At 43.5% G+C, this 19,511-nt stretch overlaps 1 protein-coding gene across 2 annotated transcripts in view; it reads right to left on the bottom strand.

Annotated features, from left to right (window-relative positions):
* Nucleotides 1-221: 221 nt before the first annotated feature.
* gdpd5b (glycerophosphodiester phosphodiesterase domain containing 5b) overlaps nt 222-19,511 on the bottom strand; it is a 39,456-nt gene continuing 20,166 nt past the window's right edge. Inside the window, exons 3-17 of one of the 2 annotated variants that reach the window (XM_076734700.1) lie at nt 16,501-16,604; nt 14,573-14,666; nt 14,286-14,345; nt 13,763-13,861; nt 12,872-12,965; nt 11,244-11,389; nt 9,821-9,903; nt 7,973-8,123; nt 6,468-6,689; nt 6,120-6,277; nt 5,871-6,018; nt 4,793-4,875; nt 3,917-3,931; nt 2,371-2,483; nt 222-1,599 (exon numbers count right to left, since the gene is read on the bottom strand). In XM_076734700.1, the coding sequence (XP_076590815.1) occupies nt 1,514-1,599; nt 2,371-2,483; nt 3,917-3,931; nt 4,793-4,875; nt 5,871-6,018; nt 6,120-6,277; nt 6,468-6,689; nt 7,973-8,123; nt 9,821-9,903; nt 11,244-11,389; nt 12,872-12,965; nt 13,763-13,861; nt 14,286-14,345; nt 14,573-14,666; nt 16,501-16,604 (1,656 nt within the window). In that variant the 3' untranslated portion in view covers nt 222-1,513. The remainder of the gene's footprint in view (nt 1,600-2,370; nt 2,484-3,916; nt 3,932-4,792; nt 4,876-5,870; nt 6,019-6,119; nt 6,278-6,467; nt 6,690-7,972; nt 8,124-9,820; nt 9,904-11,243; nt 11,390-12,871; nt 12,966-13,762; nt 13,862-14,285; nt 14,346-14,572; nt 14,667-16,500; nt 16,605-19,511) is intronic. The other variant, XM_076734701.1, reaches the window with a different exon arrangement.

The following is a 19,511-nucleotide window of genomic DNA, read 5'->3' as shown; positions in this document are numbered from 1 at the left end:
TCGTCCCTTTTGTGGCCCACACACATACATGAAGGGCTTCACATACTCACATGCTGTGTCAGGATCCTCCAGGGGCTCTTGAAGGGGATGCTTATGTTATCTTTTCTGTTTTAAAGTCTTATGAATGTGACTGAACTCCAACACAAGAATCCAGATTTGCTTCCATCAGCACATATAAATGAATAAAATGGTATCCAACAAATACAAATTTTAAACTCCTGTATTAGAAGAATTTTTAATGTTTATTTCTGAGGCACAAAGAGAGAAAATAAACAAAAGGCAATCCATTTGTTGACCCTGTTCTGCCTCTTGTGATACCTGTAGCGTCCCTTCAGTTAGCTTAGAGCTTTATTTTCACATTTAGCACCCACTTCATTGACCTTACAGCATTCAGTTTTACACCAGCAACCAACATTTAGATGCACTGTGTGTGTGTCAACACTAAAATACCACAAACTGCAACTCAGAGGCTGAACAGGAAGTGAATTCGCTTTCATCATGACCAGACTATTGCTATCATGATTATTCAACAGTCCTCCACTGTCACATAGTTCAAATCTAATACTTAGCTGGCCGGCGCATCTCACACATTGGTTTACCTTTTATGTACAATAACACACTCGACATAGCACTGCACACGGGGTAAAAAGTATGTACCCAGCCAGACTACACACGAAACACCATACACGTCTTAAAAAAAAAAAAAAAAGGATCCAAACACATTCACATTAACCATAAAAAGACGGCACATGTTCCCCTCCAAACCATTTTCACCAGTTCTTCTGGTATCACTGCTCACACACATCAGGTGATATGATGATTACATATATGCACTGTGTGTGTGTGTGTGTGGATATGTATGTATGTAACTATCTTACAGCTGAATATTTCACCTAAAAGAGAAGGCAGGACCTCTGTAAACAGCTCGTTTGTGTTTTTTGTGTTTCCTCTTTAAATAAAAATATTAATATCGGTATATGTACAACGGCACAGTGGAGTGCTGACGGAAGGCAGGAGCATAATGAGCTGCTAACGTTCACTCTCATGCTGCAATAAAGCCTTGTAAAAAGCCTCTTTAAAGAGAAATTCATCTGCTAAGAGAAGAACATCATGCACAGTGGTTAAAAAACAAGGAGCTGCTTTGAAAAAATAGCTTCAAATAATAAAGAATCTGGGAACGCATCTGTAAAAAGAAGCAGGCATGAGGAACTCAGAGGGGCCTCTCAGACGTTTGGATATGAGAACGGAGGCCACGGGTTTGGCGAATTCCATTAATAAAAAGTGCGTGCAGTCCCGTGTGATATACAGCATGTCCGACAAGCCAAACCCTAAACTATTTACAGAATGTACACAAAGCAACTGGGTGGTTTCCTCCATCAGAAACAGCAGTCTGTCAGTTCATCAGTAGGACAGAGGAGAACGGACCTCACACTGATTAAAACAGGAATGATGTGTACACTGTGCGCGGCGTCCTCTCCGTCTTGCTACAGCAGATTCACAGGCTGAGTCCCAATCACTGGCTAATGCCCTGATTGGTGTAGTAGTCGTAGCCGTTGTCCACGTACAGCTCCTCAGCACTGCCGACTCCATTCCCCACCTCTGGAGGGCGCCGAGGGATTAAAAAAAAAAAAAGGTCAGTGTACTGTATGATGTCATTGCATTATGACTTTCACAAGAAGACACTCAGCTTTGGTCAAAGATGACAAACTAAAAGATGAAAGGAGTCATTGAGTGAAAAAGTGAATGGGAAAATGATACAGAATGTCAAACAGCTGGAATGATGCAGCTTACCTTTGACCCCCAGCACTAGAGGCTGTCTAGACAGACTGGGGCGTCTATAAGCTCCCCTACACATGACGTTGTCTCCAGTGGGAGGACTATTGGGGAGGTTTGGTGCATGAAGGGATGGATGGATGGATGGATGGATGGATGAAGGGGGAGAAGGGCATAGTAGGCAGAGAAGTGGCGTGTAACGAGGGATGCAATGGATGCATGGAATAGAGGAAGAAGTCACACTGGTGGTAGCGTGGACAGGAGGTGTTGCACATCACACAGGCCGCTACTGGGGTTGACCTTCAACAGGGGAGAGAGGAAGAGGAGGAAGAGTAGGAGGGAGAACATTCGCAGACACTCGGACAGATGCATGCTGGGATGGAGTGACATGCTGGCTGGGCACCTGAAGCTCAAAACAGCTGACTGCTTGTCTTTAAGATGAACTTGTGGAAAATTGTTTTTGTAAATCAGCAATTCAAAAGGTAAAGTGCAAAGGGACAAATTTGTTTCAGAGCTCAGGAGCCCAAACGACCGACAACAAGAGGAAAACATCCGAGAGACAAACATGTCCCTCTGGTCTCAGAGTGAGGGTCTTACCAGAGAAGATAAGTTTCTCCTTCATCACGTTGAGGTCTCTGCTGGACCTCCCGACAGCGGCGCTCAGCATGATCTGTTCAGGGTTGTAACTGCGCATTCCACTCATCCGGTACCTGCAGGGGTCACATGATCGGTTAGAGATCTCCTCAAGACAGTGATGATGCCACTAAATACAGCTGCCTCTGCTCTCGATGTGCAGATAAGAAGATTTTGGTCTATAGAGGGAAAACGTTTACATTTTTGCAGGGAACTATGGAGCTGATGTACATGCCGAGCTCTTTTTATGGGGATAAAATCTGTTTAATTGTATTTCTTTGAGCAAAGTGATTCCTCAATTGCAGCTACAACTTGTTTGATCTGACAGTTTGGTTTCAAGACAACTTACTGTAGTGTGTAATATACAGAGTTTAAAGATGAGCACTAAAATATGGGTACCCACTTTGTGATAAGGCATCCTTTATGAAGTGCTTATGTTGTAACTGTTGGCTTACCAATTGGGAAGAAAGTAGCCATAAATGTTAGAATCTATTAATAAACATTTAATAATCGGTTAATAAATGGATTTTGGTCCAGATCCTGTGCTGCCCTTTTCCAGAATGTAAGCAGTCATACAGTCCAATCGATTTTACACAACCTGGCAACACTCAAGTTGTATATAACTGATCTATTAAGTATTACTACATGACTTATTACTTATTAATAAAGCTACCTGTAAACCCTTTATATAGGGTGGCTTATTAGAAAGTGTTACCAAAACATGTGACTATGATTACAGTGTGTGTAAATGTCTAATAACACATTTTTATACAGTCATTGTGTATCTATTGAAGATAACCTCTGAATTAATAACCAGTACATTCTAACTGGATGCAGTTTGTTCTATTCTGTGAAAGGTGAAGGCCTGTGTTCATGTCATCAGTGCTGACTCAGATTTAGCCTCGTACAATCAGTCAAGTCAGAGGAATTCATTTCCCGTATGCGAAAACGGCGGCCTTGACTTCAATTAACCTAACGGAAGAGCATCAGTCACCATGACTGGCGACTACTGCACAGAGGCATTAAGACGGAGAAATGAAAAAAGAACTAGCTTTTAGTTCATCAGCATCAATTAACGCTAATGCTGAAGCACTCCCCCCTCACGAGTGTAAGCCTGTAGCTCACTTTGGACATTTAGTCGTTCGGCTTAAGACGATGGATAATAAATTTGAAATCTCGGCAGCGACTTAATGCTGTGGATGTTTTGTGCTGTGTGAGTAGAAAGCATTTGTTTCGTTTAGCCCACAGGCATAAAGACGTGAGCTCCTCCCTTGAGAGGAAAGTGGCAGCAGTGCAGTGTAACGATTCAGGTGAGAGAGAGAAAGAGAGAGAATAAATATAGAAGTAAGGTGGAGAGAAAAATCTAAAAAAAAAAGAGAAAGAAGGTAAAACAAGATAGAGAGAAAGCAAAAGAATGCATCCAACAAAAGAACGATGGACAAAGATAGTGAAAGACAGAAAAGGGGTGAAAGGAGAGAAGACTTCGGGTCAGAAGAGGTGACCCAGTTACCTGATCATGTGATAGCTGAGAGAAGATGCCAGAATGCAGCAGAGGAGGAGAAGAGCATGCACGTCAGGCAGAGGGGAGAAGACGAGGAAGAGGGAGAAGGACAAAAAAAGGACAAAAGAAGGCGGGAGAGAAGAGAGGTCAGTTTAGAAGCCAGCAGAAGCTACTGAAGAGCTCGGCTAAGCAGAGCAAACCCACAGTGGACCGTAAGAAAAGCAAAGATCAGGGTCGTCCATCCCTGAGACGACAGGAGGACAGGCCATCTGTCTCTGGAGGTGTCACAGAAACAAACGAAAGCACACTCCAACAGAGCGGCAGAAACACTGGAGGAGTGTGAAGGGTTGACACGTTTTAGCTCAGAGAAGATATGCTCAGACAAAGTTCATCTTCTCTGCCACCACTGGTGCGTGTGCCAGCACTGAGGTGCAGGGGGAGAGAACAGCAAAGACACATGAGAGCAGCTTAGAAAAGCACACAACCAATACAAGATCTGAAATAAACAACGGCGAGCTGTTTCCAGCCTTTCCTTTGGAGGTCACTTTTTTGCAAATCCATCACAAAAAAAAAAAAAAGTCATTAAAACACAAAGGAGCTGCAGAATTATGTAGGAGTTGTTACTTTAACTAAGTGTTCCAGACAGATACAGTGTGACAAAGTGAATGAGAGACGCGACTGAAGGGTGTCTGATAACTGACAGCAATTAGAGATATGTACATGTGTATTTGTGTTCGGGTGTGAAACAGGAGAGAAAAGCAAAAAAGAACAGTGTTTACTTTGTACTCCAGCAGAAAAATGGAGAAACACTAAGCCACAGGTTCACAGGTAAGAAGTTACCACAATGATTTGACTACAGTTCTATCACCGAGTGGCTGCACTTACTTCTGGAAAATGAATATTCCTATGACTACAGCAAAGGAGACGAGGTCTGCAGACACCCACATCAGGCAGTATTCATCTGGTCTCTGGAACAGACACACAGACACACACACACATGCAGTGTAGAAAGAGTCACGGTAGGTCTGGTTTCAGTGAGTTTATGGCAGGCTCCGCCACTGGGTGGAGCTATATATCAACAAACAGCCTCTTACATGAGCAGCAAGCGTATTTAATGTCATTTAAAGTTTGGAACTGGGAGAATTCAGCAGTTCTCTTGGTGCATTCTTGTGAAGAGCATTGTCACGTAAAGAAACGCAACAAGGAAATGCTGCAAAACAAAACTGATGTCCTGAGGATAAATATCCTCTTCCACTGGCCTGAATAACATCCCTTGACTTAGATTCACAGTTCGAATGAGCAGACAGCACTGCAGAGGCCCCGGTCAGCCGAACTCTCCCTGAACCACAGCAGGTGGCCTGGTTCACGTCTACGTGTTGTCACGCGGAGTTCCCGTATGGTGGTACAGATGAGGCGGGCCAGGCTGGCACGCCACAAGGATGAGGCGAGTGAAGCCATACCAGAGGGGCACAGTGTGGGTGCTACCCATGTTCACAGGGTAGACGACTAAACTAGAAAAGCCATGAGTCATACACTACAGGGTACACTACAGACATGATGCTTGCCTTTCTACCGTGCTGGGAAGTCAGGTGACTGTGCTTAGTGCCGGAAACAGACTAGATGAGCTCAGTTGACAGCCAGGCTCTCTTGTTGATATCACCTGTTCGAATCCAGTTTAATCATGCACAGGAGACAGGCTGTCAGCTAACACCATCTATGCTGATTCAGCCGCCAGCCTAGCCTCTAGTTTATGAAACTCTTCATATTTGGTTTTAAAAACCTGTTTGGCAGATCTTTTCCAGGCTGGTAGGTGAAGCGGGCGCAGAGTAAGACTATGACTGAACAGAGACGGGAAAAATGAAAGCCTCATTTACAAGGAAATCCCACATTTGATTGCAAAGCGATACCCGAGAAGTTCCACGCAAAGAAGAAAATGCCACAGAGTTATGTCATGGGTCCTTACCATGAGCCAGATGGGGTAAGGCACCTTCTTGAGGATGTGTGGGGCCTCCGAGGAGACCGAAGACACCCCGCTGCACCACAGCACCGAGTACAGCCAGGGCTCGTTGATGGTGTAGAGGGTGAGGTTGATGTTGCCCTGGGAGAAGTCCCTGAAAGCAATCACACACATTCAGGCACGGCTTTGAATAGAAATCCATGTGTGTTAAGGTGCCAAGCTGATAACGTATCGGGTTTGTCTGCGTGTTCCTACCTGATTTCCTGTGTGCTGGCCTGGTTGTATCTGAGCAGCAGCCTGCTGATGCCGGACTGATGGAGACTCTCAGGACTCTGTTTGTCCACTGAGGTCTGGATCAGACCCGGTGCCACCTGTCTCACCTGAGCTCTGTGTTCATCTGGAGTCCACATCACCTACACACAGCACAATACACAGGACTACTGTGACACTTGTCTCAATGGAACTGAAGCCACAGTAGGGAGCAGTTCTTGCCTACAGAGCACCACTGAGATGAATTTGTAAATGCATTATTAGATTAATTCACATTTTAACCCATCAGAATATGTTCAAAAAGGCTCTGGAAGGGTGTTCCTCTATACTTACTAGATTCTGAGGGACCCCAGATTGCTGCACAGCTTGCAGCGTATCATTGATCCAGCTGTGGTAGCAGGGGTGCTCTGCAGGAGGTCTCCTCAGCCTGAAAACCACTGTGCTGTTATGATAGGAGGCCAGCTTTAGAAGCTGCTGCAGGCTGCACACACTCTGGTTGGCGATCAGATCCTTCTCGTGGGGGGACAGGGTGTGCACCATCCAGAAGGGGTCATCCTGAAAAACAGGAACAGAACAACATGAGGATGAAGACCACACATGTTTATGGTAATAACGCTGCAAGAAACGGAGCTGTTTCTGGAAACCTGTGCAAAAACATAAATGCATTCATAATCCTAATAGTTGCTTTCAATAAAAGCATTCATCCAAGTGTTCTGTAGGGCGTTTGGACGACGCCTACGGGAAATAAAAATAGTTCAGTGTTTTTCCTCATTTTCTTCCTCACATCCTTTCTTGCCTCACTCCTCCCTCAGCGCACAGGAGAAGCCGGTCAGATGCTTCTGGTTTACGTCTTCACCACTTTACTGACTAAAAACACTTTGGCTTTGTTATTTTTATGACACTTGCATAATCAGGACAGATTAGGACATGTTGGCATATAGAAATCAGAGTACGACAGTGAACTATCAGAGCCACAAAGAGAAGTAGCTTTTCTTGGAATGTAATCTCCTGCTACAATGTGCGCACGTGCAGTGTAAATAGACTGAGGAGGGAGAGCGGAGAAAACAATGCTGATTCAAACAAATACTGACATATCAGACACAGCCACGTGTCTTTGCACAGCAATTGGAGATGAAGATATTTAAACACACAACATGAGTTTAAACCTTCCTTTCAAAACAACCAGCACAGTGAGTGCATACATTTAGACAAGAACCACTTGGCATGGCAGTTTTGGAGCAACCAAAAAAAAACATGGAGAAGAAACACACGACCAGAGGATGCTGTCGAGGGATTAAAGTGGAACACAGCAAAGTAGCACAGTGCGCAGAAAGCCATGTGTCTACATCACTGCATCTTGCTCCGCATTTAACCAGACTTTCTTCCCGAGTAACACAATATGAAGATAAATGCATTTACACTATCTGCAGGCAATGACTAAACAGGAATACAACAGTAGGTAATCCTCAAATCTTGTAGACGGTGGAATATCATTATGTAGGAAACAATAATTGGGTGCCAGAGCAGACAGTAGCTCTACATAACTCTCATGGCTGGTTTGTTAGTGTGTTTTCATCCTCGTTGACCCTGATCCACTCGTCTCGCACTTCGGGCAGGTTGAAACAAACAATTATTTTGAAGCACTAGTTGACCCTGATCCACTCGGCATACAGGATCTCCAAAGCATTAATGAATCTCACCGTGTAGAGGATTTCATGAGGATCAGTGAGCGAGGGCGCATACTGTGGAGTACTAATGACTCAATGGTATAATGCCCTTCGCCACACCATGTCTGTCAAATGAAGCTTCAAAAGTCCTCATCAGCGAGCAAGACGTACCTTGAGGAACCACTGTCCGGCGTTGAGCTGCTGCAGATCTGTCCAGTTGAAGTACGAGGCATCATCCATCTGTCTGTCTGGGAAAACCTTCTCTACATCTGTGGTCCTCTGCAAGGTGTGATCGTGCATCAGGAAAGGCACTCCGTCCACACTAATGAGCAGAGGGGGGTCCAGACTTTAACATGCAAGTTGGGTGGGTTATAATATTCAGCATTATACAGTGTTTACTGAGAAACCCTGATTCTATTGGCGAGAGGATGGTTCTTCTCAGTATTGATATGTGTCCTCTGTTGAGTTTTATAACCCCAGTGAGATCACACACAGGAGTGATAGTCTACCAGATTTTATAATAATTCAAACTGAGCAACTGTTCATATTCAAAACGGACTCAAAGGGATCACCAAAGGTAACTTCGTCTGTAGCTCAAGCCTCGTAAAGGAATAAATGTTCTCAAAATGACATCGGATAAGAGCACAAGAGTCAGGAGTTGGTTGGAGGGTAAAGTCTGTCAACACGAGCAAAAGAGAAAAGGAGAGCAGAGGAGACAAGACACGAGAGTTGGGCCCAATTGTGTTTTTTTCTTTTTTTTTGGAAAATGCTGCTACTAATATTTGAATACCAAATGACTTCCCCTTTTTTAGTTCGCGTCAGCATGTTACCTCGTAAAACAAACAAACACTGCAGAAAAAGCCCTCCCATTTCCAAATATTTGCTATTCAAATTCTTAGCAGAAAAAGAATCTCTATCATGTGTGGATATGTGTGTGTGCGTGTGTGTGTATGAACTGTTGACTCCAAAAATATATTTATCTGGAATTAAAAAAAAAAACCAAAACAACAACTTACTACTAGCATACTAAGATGAAATGTGAAAATACTGTAATGATGAATGATATGTGCGTGCTTGTGTGTGTGTGTGTGTGTGTGTGTGTGTGTGTGTGTGTGTGTGTGTGTGTGTGTCTGGTCTGCTGCAGGAGTGGAGTCTTACTGTCGTTCTGGCTATCATCAAGTCTAATTACTCAGCGCAGTCAGGAGCTCACCTGTCAGCGGCCTGCACCAATCACACAGCCATTCACCTCTCTTAGGACTGTACAGTGAGCAAACACACACACACACACACACACACACACACACACACACACACACACACACACAGCCCCAACGTGGTTGCTAATACAGGAAAAGTGTCTGAACTAGCAAAGCAACACCTCCCCACCTCTACACAATCACTCCTCCCCCACTGCTGCACGTGCTTGAGTGAACATGCACACCCACTATCCATCATACACCATGGCCACGACACAATCCTCCCATCCTCTTTTCTTTCTTCAAGTGTGTCTCTCTGAGCTCAGCCTGTCACCTCCCGTTATCTTGGTGATGTCATGCCTCCATCTACTGCCTGCTGATAGACTGATGTGCTCTTGCATCACTGTAGCCTGCTCAAATGATGTGTTTACATTGTCATTTGCTTGTTTTTCATGTTGACCTAATATTACTGCTTTGCCCATTTCTCCTTAAAGACAATAATTTGTTCACACTACATAAACGTTACTTTTCTTTTCTGATGCACCTCCTGCAGGGGGGCTATCAATTTAATAACTCACCTTTATGTCTGACATTTAGAGCAGACAAAAAAACAGAAGCAACACATTACAATTATGTTCTGTTATTATGTCATCCAGTGTGAGCTCATCCTACTGTAGGTATTAAGAGGTTTGGGTAAACCAGTGTTTTCATAAGGTATGAACGGAAACAAACCAGGGATGCAGAATCTTGACAGAGACTCAATGACCCTTTATTTGTTTGGCTTCATCATTCTGCAGTATTGATTGTGTGAGTGTGTGTGTACCTGATAGCCACGTCAGCCTCCAACCCAGTGACGTTCATCTGCAGAGCTCGCTGGAAGGACCACAGTGTGTTCTCTGGAGCGAGCTGGAAACAAACACACAGTCATTACATGTCGTCCTGTAACAATGACTTACTGTTATTGGTGGAATTTACTGGAAGCCCTCCCACTGCTGAAGAAAAAAGTGACCAAACTTGAGATGAGCATAAAAGGACATATCGTTAATCATCGAGCAAGTTATGTTACTGAGTCAAAAAGAAACATCTCTGCGTTGTCAGATGTATGTGACAATAGACTCCATAATTGTGAAATGAAAAAAGAGCAGTGTTGTCTTTAATTCCTACATCAAGGTTATGATCAATACCAAGTCAATAGGTTGAACATCACTTACTAGACAAGCATCCTCCTGTGAGACCCAGTGAGTAGAGCTAGTGACCAGCAGGATAGGAATGATGCTGTGATCAATATAGGATCATTCTGGGAAACTGAGTGCAGTCACGTGACTTCTTTTTCCTTGTGGGAGTTTCTCACAGCCTCACTGAGCCACTCCTAATTTTAGATTCCACTGTGAGGATCGATCGCTTTATATAAATACCACAAAAAGCAGGGAGTGTTTTGGAGTGTGTGAGCAACTGTTATGAATAACAAGGAATCCACCTTCCCTTTCCATCCAAGTGTTGTGTAATACTGAGCCGGATATTGTGCCAAGTACATAAATCTTTCTTCAGGTAATGCTTCGAAGCAATAACATTAATCCAAGCACATAAATCATTTATGAAAAGCAAAAACATGCTCTGGTGTGCATACATCATATCTTCCTTTGGCCTTTGGATGCATACTTTGCCAACATGCTCCAACAGGCATTTAAACACTGTAGTGGAGTCTAAAATCTATCTATGAGAGAGATGGTGTAACTGAAAACAGCTGAAGCAGTGAATCTGATCATAAATTATCTCTAATCAGTTCTCTTTTACATGAAGCTTCCAGGTCTTTGCCAGGCAGATCTCCACAAAATCCTGCAGAAAATATATTACTGCCATACATCAGGCAGTGAGAGCTGAAGGCTGCAGGTTATGTTTGTGGACTATTTTCAGTTGCACCACCACAAGGTCATTAATAGACTAGAATAGCCCTGGGAAGAGCAGGAGAAGAAAAATTGGTGAAAAACAAGGGGAACAAATATCTATAAGGCCAGCACAGTTTCTCCTCTGCCTTCTCCTAATCAGAATCCAGTGGTCCTCGATTATTCTGGGTCAAATCCTCCGTCAGCAACATTGCTGAGGTTAGGGGTTTTACCCGCTGCGAGGCCAATATCAGGAAGCTAAAAGTGTATGGCAGTGTGAAAGCATATGTAATACAATTTGTATAAAGTGGTCCATCTCATATTCCCACATTCTGATTGGGTAAGAGAGGTCAGCTCACTCACCATAGGGGCTCCCTGGTGGCCAATGACATCAGGGCGTTGTTTGAGGGAGGTGGGGTCCATGATGCAGGGGGATGTGATGTACAGGGGCACCACGTAGAGACCCAGTAACACACTGAGATACAGCAGCACCACCAGCACCTGGAACACTGGGAGAAGACAGATGACAATTTAGCTTCGGCTGTTATCTGTGATACAATTACAGAAGTGGAAGGAATAGTCCCAAAATTTGGGAAAATGTGCCTTGACGCTTCCTTGATTAGACTTAGATCAGAATATTAATGTCACGCTCAGGTCTGTGCAGTAAAAATGAAGCCAGCTGCCAGTTGGCTTAGTTTAGCATAAAGACTGAAAACAGGGGAAACAGTTAGCCTAGCTCTGTCCAAAGAAAGCTCACTAATTTATACAGCATCTTGAATAATTCAGTTATGAGGACCTTTAAAGGAAGGAAAACAGTGAAAAAACAAGGGGTTTTATTGTCCAATGAAACAAATTTCAGAAAATAAAAATATCTTTAATAATATTAATACTATAGAAGTCAATACCATAGCTAAGCAAATACACAACGGTATATTAACAGTCAGTTTCCATAGCATATGATGGTATGCATTAATGAGAAACTGGTGATTTATGTTTTTTTGTACCCAAGAGAGCATTTCTGAGCAGTCTGGGACTCTTGTTGAGTTTTCAAAGAGATGTGTGATGTGAGGAGTTGCTGTAAATGTGGGTTATGTTCAGGACACTATGTAGCTACGCACATTGACATTAGGGGCCAAGGAGATACATTTTGTCATGCATCCACCTTAGTATAAGTGAGCGAGGAGCTGTGTGTGTGTTTGTAGGTGGGCGCACACACACACACACACACACACACGCACACAAACACACACTCAGGGGAATGTATTTGTTTCAAGGTCAGCTCTGGGGTAGGGTTAGAAAACAACTCTTGTTACACACAGGAGACTCACAGCCTTCACCCACACACACCCTCACATCCTCTTTGGTATTCAGACTCCGCTGTGCATTACAGCAGAGATGTTTAAGTGGGAGAAAACTGGCCAAGACCTTCCTACCTCATCAAATCTCTCTAAAGGCTGAACCTGAAATGTAGCGAAGGATTAAACATCTCTTTTATTCGTTTTAAACGTCTCGCGCAGTACAAAGGACAAACTGCCTTGTCCAATGTGAGGAAAGTCAAAAAAAAGGCAGTTATGCAACTCACTGAAAGTAAACTTTGTATGCATCTTTGAATGAATGAAGAGTGTTTCTTCTGCAGAGAGTGCATGTTTTACATGACCGACAGACTGAATTTACAATGATCACTATTGCTTAAACTGGTATATAAATGACACTGACTTTCAGTCCTGTTCTGCAGCGAGCAGCGAGAGTTAGACTAAAGCTGCTAATCCCCAGAGAGAGCCCTCAGGGAGAACACAATCCAAGGTGTCCTGGCTGGAAAACATCACATGAGCCCGTAGGAATGTTCGTTATCTCTGACACCCTGGGTGGAGGTCCTGGCCTCTGTCTACATAGTGTTAATCATTCACCACTCTTCCTGTGCGTGTACGCGTGTGTGGCAGATGGTTACGGCAGGTGAGAGAAACTTGTATTCTGTGTTGAAGTAAACATACTTGTTTTTTCTGAGCGGGCGACTTGTCCAGCCACAATCCACGACAGTGCCGTGACCGCGGCAAGAGCCCCGATGTGCAGGAACGGACCTGTGGCCTGGGCAGAGGAGTGAGACGGAGCGGAGAGGATGAAGGTGGGGTGTGGAGAGAGAAAGAGGATGTAGGGAAACGGAGACAAAGGGGAAATAAGGTCAGTGAAATGAGTAGAGAAGCAAAGAGAAAGACAGAGAGGCGTGGAATTACAGACATTATCTCTGGTCAAGTCATTGGTAACACTATTCAGAGATAATAGCTATAATTTGTAGCACCATTAAATTCTAATGGCATCAGTTTCAGTGGGATTGTGCATCCACTTCAATAACCTCACATGAGCACAGAAATCATGAGCTTGTCTGTTGGTTATCAATTAGCTGTTATTTGTTAGTAGGACAGATGCAGGCTGAGTGTCGTGTCACGAGAGTATATGTAATTTAAATCCTCCCACTTTTCCTCTGCGGCACTGCTGAGTATGGAAATACAAACGTTACTCATTAAATGCTTCAAAAAACAGATAAATGCATACTATGTAAACATAAACATGATGCAGCGGTTGCAGATGGGATTGATTGATACAGATTACAGTATGTGAATATCAGAATGACACCAGGCTTAAAAGGGTATTTGAGAACTTTCACAACAGCCTATCCTGGATGGGTTTGCCCAATCATTTTATTCACTGCCCACAAGCCAAAGGTAAAGGCCTTAGTTGTTATGTAAAAATCATAAGAGTGCCTCCACCCTGTGTGTCACAGTGCTCAGTTTAGTACTCCAACTTGGCACCAGCAGGGATGTCTAGCCATCAAAAGTGGCTTTGGGGCTTTCCTGTGTCTGAGTTCTGTTCCTGTGTCTGCTGACCTGTAGGGAGATGGGGATGACGTCCCACTCTTGGCCCCATGTTTGATTGACAGATATCACCCCGACAATGGTGGTGAGCAGAGCAGCAGTCACTCCTATCTGTGAGGACGGAGAGGCAGAAAATCAGAGAGGTTGTCACTTAAATACATGTACGCACCCACAAAAAACACACACACACCACAGAATAACCCCAAATAGCTCCCAGCCCTTTTCAACCCCAGACAGTGTTTGGTCCTTGTATTTGGTTAGCTGATAGCGTTTTAGACCCGGCCGTTCACTGGGCTCCACAACACTCCTGGGACAACATGATCCAAACTGTAAGTTCAGGAAAAGTTCAACTGATCAGCAACGAAAGAGTACACACGCAGGCACCAAGCAGATAAGTATATAAACACACACACGCAGACGCAGAGAGAGAGAGAAAGAAGCATATGTAAAACTCACTCGTCCCCTTCCACCTTCCAGTTTTCACCACCCACACACACTGAACACCCACACAGTCACTCCACATTGGTGACATTACCTTATGGAGCCAGTGCAAATTTAACTGTTGCCCAAGTGCAATGTGGCAAAGTGCTAAAACCTGAAAACAGAGGAAAAAAAAAAAAAGAAACACGTAAAAGAGCACAACTTTGAAAAACAAGTCTGCGGCCTCACAGATCTAAACTTGCTCAGCCTTGCCACGTATCATGGTTACTATGTCTGGCAACACATGGAAAAGATTTTAAAGCTACTAAATCACTACCAGGGTGCTGTGATGAACACAACATGCCTAACATCTCCACAGTGAACGTCTGATGCAGTACTGACCATTAAAAATGCGATGTAGGTGAAGCCAGCAGCGGTGGTGGCCAGGATGGGAACAGTGCCATCACTCCACTCCCCGGAACGGTTGTAGAGGAACCTGCATGAACAAGAGAGTGAACGACATCTTACAAGCTGAGAGCTCACCTCAATGTTAGCGTTACTAACTGGAGCAAAGATTTGTGTTAGTTCTTAAAAGCATTCATTACATTTGAGTTGAGTTTACGGGTGTACAGCATTATCAGTTTACAATGGATCGGCAAGTCAAGTAAAAAGGTGAGTTAAATACAGGGACACACGTTAACCAAATGCCTTGTGAGTGACTCAGAAGCTGCTGTAGACCGCCTGCAAGTCAAAGACCTTAAAAAAAAAAACCCAACAGACATGCATCAAGTACCCTCAAGCTTAATGTTTTATTGTTGCAATAAAGCAAATGCAGATACAGCCAAAGACAGCGGCCTCACTGACCACAGACATGGCTGTTGGGCTACAGGGAGAATTCAGACCAAAGAGATTATGTGATTGTTATATTAATGGCTGGGTGGCAAATTACTGACAGCTGGTTTCTGTCTTTTGGGGGAGCTTCAGTATGGCAAACAGCAAAGGCAACAACAAAGATAACAAGCCTGCATGCATCATGTTTTCTATTTTTTTTTTTGCAGACAGACGCAGACAGACATAGTGGCTCAAAAGGGTAAAGGGTGACAGCGGCGGTAGGTTTACTGCTGCAGAGCAAATAAGTGTATGGGTGTGCGCATGTGTGTTTTGACATGACAGCACTAATTTCTTTCAAAGCCTTATCAGTGATTCCAGTGGCACAGAGCCCCAGCAGCGTCACTTAGTGCTGATGCTCCTGGCCCTTTGTGAATATGTTTATACTGCAGATGGATTGAGACACTCCCTGCTACTAAATCACTCGAATGCATAAGGGCAGGGATGTCATCTCTGTGATCATCTGTGCCATCCCGACAATAAAGCAGGAAGGAAAGCAGGAAATTTGTGGACTTCCTACTGAAAAGTCACCAAACTGACCTCCAGAGATTAATAAACATTAGCGAGATTGCTGCTAAAACTGGACTGTGGGTTGCTGTATTGGGAACTGGAAGAGGAGGGTGAGGGCAGAAGATGTTGAGAAAAGGTAAAAGAGAGAAACAATATGTAGTAATGGAAGTAAAGGAAGGCAACAGACAATGATGAGAGGAAGAAGTGACATTGTAGAGGTTAGTGAGAGCAGGTGCAGAGGGGGAGGGGAAAGCAGTTGGAGAGAAAGACCAGGGCATGTGACATTATGGGACACAGGCAGCAGTAACCATTTTATACTACAGTGTGTACAAGAACATGGCAGATACATTTAAAACAGCAGACAGCATTAAACTTTACCATGAGGCTGAAAATGTAACATCTTATGAGCTGTCTGATCCACAGCTTGCAGGATGTCCATGAAAACTTCTCAATGGTCAATCATCAATCAGTGACGACTGTAAGCAAAGCATCTACTCTGAATTTCGGCAGCACTTTCTGAATGAAGTCATGGGAATGCCTGTGCTGTATCGTGTGTGTGGTTTTGTATTAAAACATGCAACTGAACACAGATGGATTCATCTTTTGGGTTTGGAAGAAGTCTTAATTTTGGTAGCTCGTAATGTTTTCAGTCACATAAACTAGTGGCCACATAAAAGTGGCACGTGGCTGAGTCATTTATAGAACAGGAAATGTTGGGCCCTCTTGGTTACGTAATGGTGTAATCTGTGGAGAGCTGGGTGGTCTCTGCTCAGATTAAGGCGGAGGAAGGATTAAACTGATGATTTAGGAAATCAACAAGCTGACAAGCATGGATGGAATTTATTTACAGCTGAAACAATATGGTGACAGGCGTCTGGCTCCAGTGTGACCTGACAGCACACACGGAGCACTTGCTTTGATTGCGTACTCACCAGTTGAACTCGCTGTAGTCGTTATGCGCCTCCCACCAGAAGTAGAACCAGACCAGCAGCAGACAGAAGGTAAAGAGGAGGATGAGGGACCACAGCAGCTCCCACTGTGCACGCACACAAACACAAACAATTCATTATTCTGACATGACCTGACATGAAAGTCCATTGGACAACACGAAATCACTGCTCCACAGCTCGACAGTGAACGCAGAGCAGCTCTGCATGTTGGCAAAACAAAGGGGAAAATCTAATCTACTGAATTCTACTGTTGTGGACACAAAGCTGTTAAGCTGCGCGATGATTTTGTACAACTTATCAGCCTGATAAACACAACTTTCAAAAAGATCTTCAGAGAGTTCATTAGAAGTAAACTTTCCATAAATTTAACTACAGTACGTTGGGTACATGTTGTCAACCTGGCTGCTGACCTTTGCAGAGAGTATTCCCTTATACACTTCGCTCATTATCAAGCAATGACTTTTAATAACTTCACATGCAAGCTAACTAATTGCTGTCACCCTCTGCCATGCACTTTTGTACCATGGCAGATATTAAACTCGCAATATCTTCAGACCACTCAGGAGAATCCTTGCAGGGAGGCTCTCCATCTTTCTCAATACACTTTCAAACACACCTACGGCGCTGCTGTGAGTCAGACAAGAACCTTTTCATAAAGCAGAGAAAATTGCTCATAATCTAAAAAAAGAAAGGAAGAACCGAGCAGCGGAAGTGTTTCGACGACTTAAAATGTGCTGATAACAGATAGGTCACACATGCACGCACACGCACTCGACAGAAAGGCGTCTCTAGGTTAAACAGTGATAGACTTTCATCATCTGATGCCAGTGAACACATGAAGTGACACGGTGTGACAAAACAACGCATGTTTGGATCACATTCTCCGATAAGACGAGCAGTTAGAATTCAAGTCACTGAACGAGCCTGTGTAATCTGGACTAACTGCACTTCTGGGGAAAGAACAGCCACAGCACATCAAAAGGTCAGCTGTAATTGTAGTCATTACAGACGTCCAGAGTCTACCATGTCCTCAGGAAGGCAAAGAATTCTGGATAAATATATGCACTCACTCATTTGTGTCAACAGTAAAAGCATATTTACATTACATCAATATGCTGTTTAGTGCCAAAGCCATCTGAGTTCACCTAAAGTCTGGAGATGTGCTGCTTTTATCTGTTTCATTTCAGTGGAAAATGAATATCATGCTCAAAACGAACAACGTGAAGATGTCACTTTGAGCTCCGAGAACCCAGTGATGGCCATTTCATAAATGATTAAAGACTGATACTCACTAGTTGCCATTTAAATGTTCTCATAAAATCACATGCGCATGTCCACCGTGTGTCGTGTCAAGATAAAGACACTCAGCGAAGCAACCCAAGAATATGAGCTTGAATGCACCATTGTTATGTGTGCAGAGGATCAGATTATTATCTCCTCGACCAGCTGATGCGACACATAGGTAAGACAGTCTGCCTGACCTTCTGCTCTCATTCCCAGCATGTTCCTCTTTTTTTCTGACATCTAAAAGCTCTTTAAATGCTAAATATGGAAGTTTGGACTCATGATTCAATCCCCTGCCTGAAATTATTTCAAACAGCGCAGCATCTGAAGGTCATGTTTTGATTTCGAGCTTGTTTTTAGAGTTTTCCAACATTTCAACATTCAGACCTGGGGTCAGCTGTAACGTGGAAATCACAGCCGTATAACAATATATTATTTAATTTCTGGGCATAGTTTTAGGGCATAACAGAGATCAGTTGTACAAAAAAGGGAAGCAAACTCAGGGGAAAACACACTGATTCAATCCCTCTCTCATATTTGGACATGGCTTCTGAAGTACATTTCAAAAGTGCAAGAAAAACATTATTATGTAAGAAGGTCCTGTTTCATCCAATAATATGGGCACCAAATCATTTGGCTGTCTATGGAAGAAGGAAATGACCCTTAAAATATAAAAGCAGTCTTTCTGAGAAAACATTCCTGCAATTATCTTCTGAAGGGTAAATACTGTTTGACTCCTCAGGTGGTTTAATCTTTATCGTTTACCTTCCACTGGAGAAAAAAAAAACAGAACAGTGAGATATGTCTATATGTCTTATGACAGCAAAGCACTTGAAGTGATGAAAAGGTCTCTCTGGTGTCCGTAGGAGACAGCTCGGCTCATTGATGAGAAAGCACCGACCCCGGTTCCCATGGTCCTTAATGACTACCTGGAAACACTTGGGAGATCTGAGGTCGCTCCTGAGAGGGGACATTGTTCACCCCCTACCCTTTCATCCCCGCACCCCCTCCTCCCCTGCGGATTATGATGGATGTGATCTGAGACGCCCCAGAGACAGCAGAGACGGTGTGGTCAATGAGTTACGAACACTGAGGTTTCTTTAATTAATCGAATCATCTAATAAACTATAACCCAATGTCCTTTCTGAGATATGATGCTTAAGGCAGGATTTTGTTAGCCATTATTAAGTCACACTATCACACTGGCTCGAATACAGCAGTTATATCTGTGCTGTGTTCATTGTTTTACACAAAGTGGAGCTAAGCGCAAATAATGTTGTGCACATACTTCTGTATTTCTCACTTAGGTAAAATCTAAGACCTCCTGTTTGCCAGCTAACTCAGCAGCACCGCCTGGCAACACTGACATGACTAATAATAACAATAAAATTAGGAAATAGGCTTTATAGGCACAGAGTCAGCAGTGCTTTTATTATGGGCTTGCACCAAGGTTTTACTCTGGCAAAATTACAGAGAGGGACTGCTACAAAATGCTAAAAAAAAAAAAAAAATGGTGTGAAACTCCATCATCATTGCTGACTCACCACTGTGTCAGTGATTTAACATCTGGGAAAAGCAGGTGTGGAGAGACACAGAGTAGACAGCTTTGGCCTTAGTTCAGAAACAGTTAAAGACTGAAGAGACAGCAGCAAAGAACGTTTCATAAATTAAGTGCGCATATAAGGTCACTTTATAGGCGCTGTCTGCAC

This window comes from Chaetodon auriga, chromosome 7 (genome assembly GCF_051107435.1).
Source record: "Chaetodon auriga isolate fChaAug3 chromosome 7, fChaAug3.hap1, whole genome shotgun sequence".
Classification (NCBI taxonomy): domain Eukaryota; kingdom Metazoa; phylum Chordata; class Actinopteri; order Chaetodontiformes; family Chaetodontidae; genus Chaetodon; species Chaetodon auriga.
The sequence above is the reverse complement of the archived record's forward strand: the minus strand, read 5'-3'. Positions and strand labels throughout refer to the sequence as shown.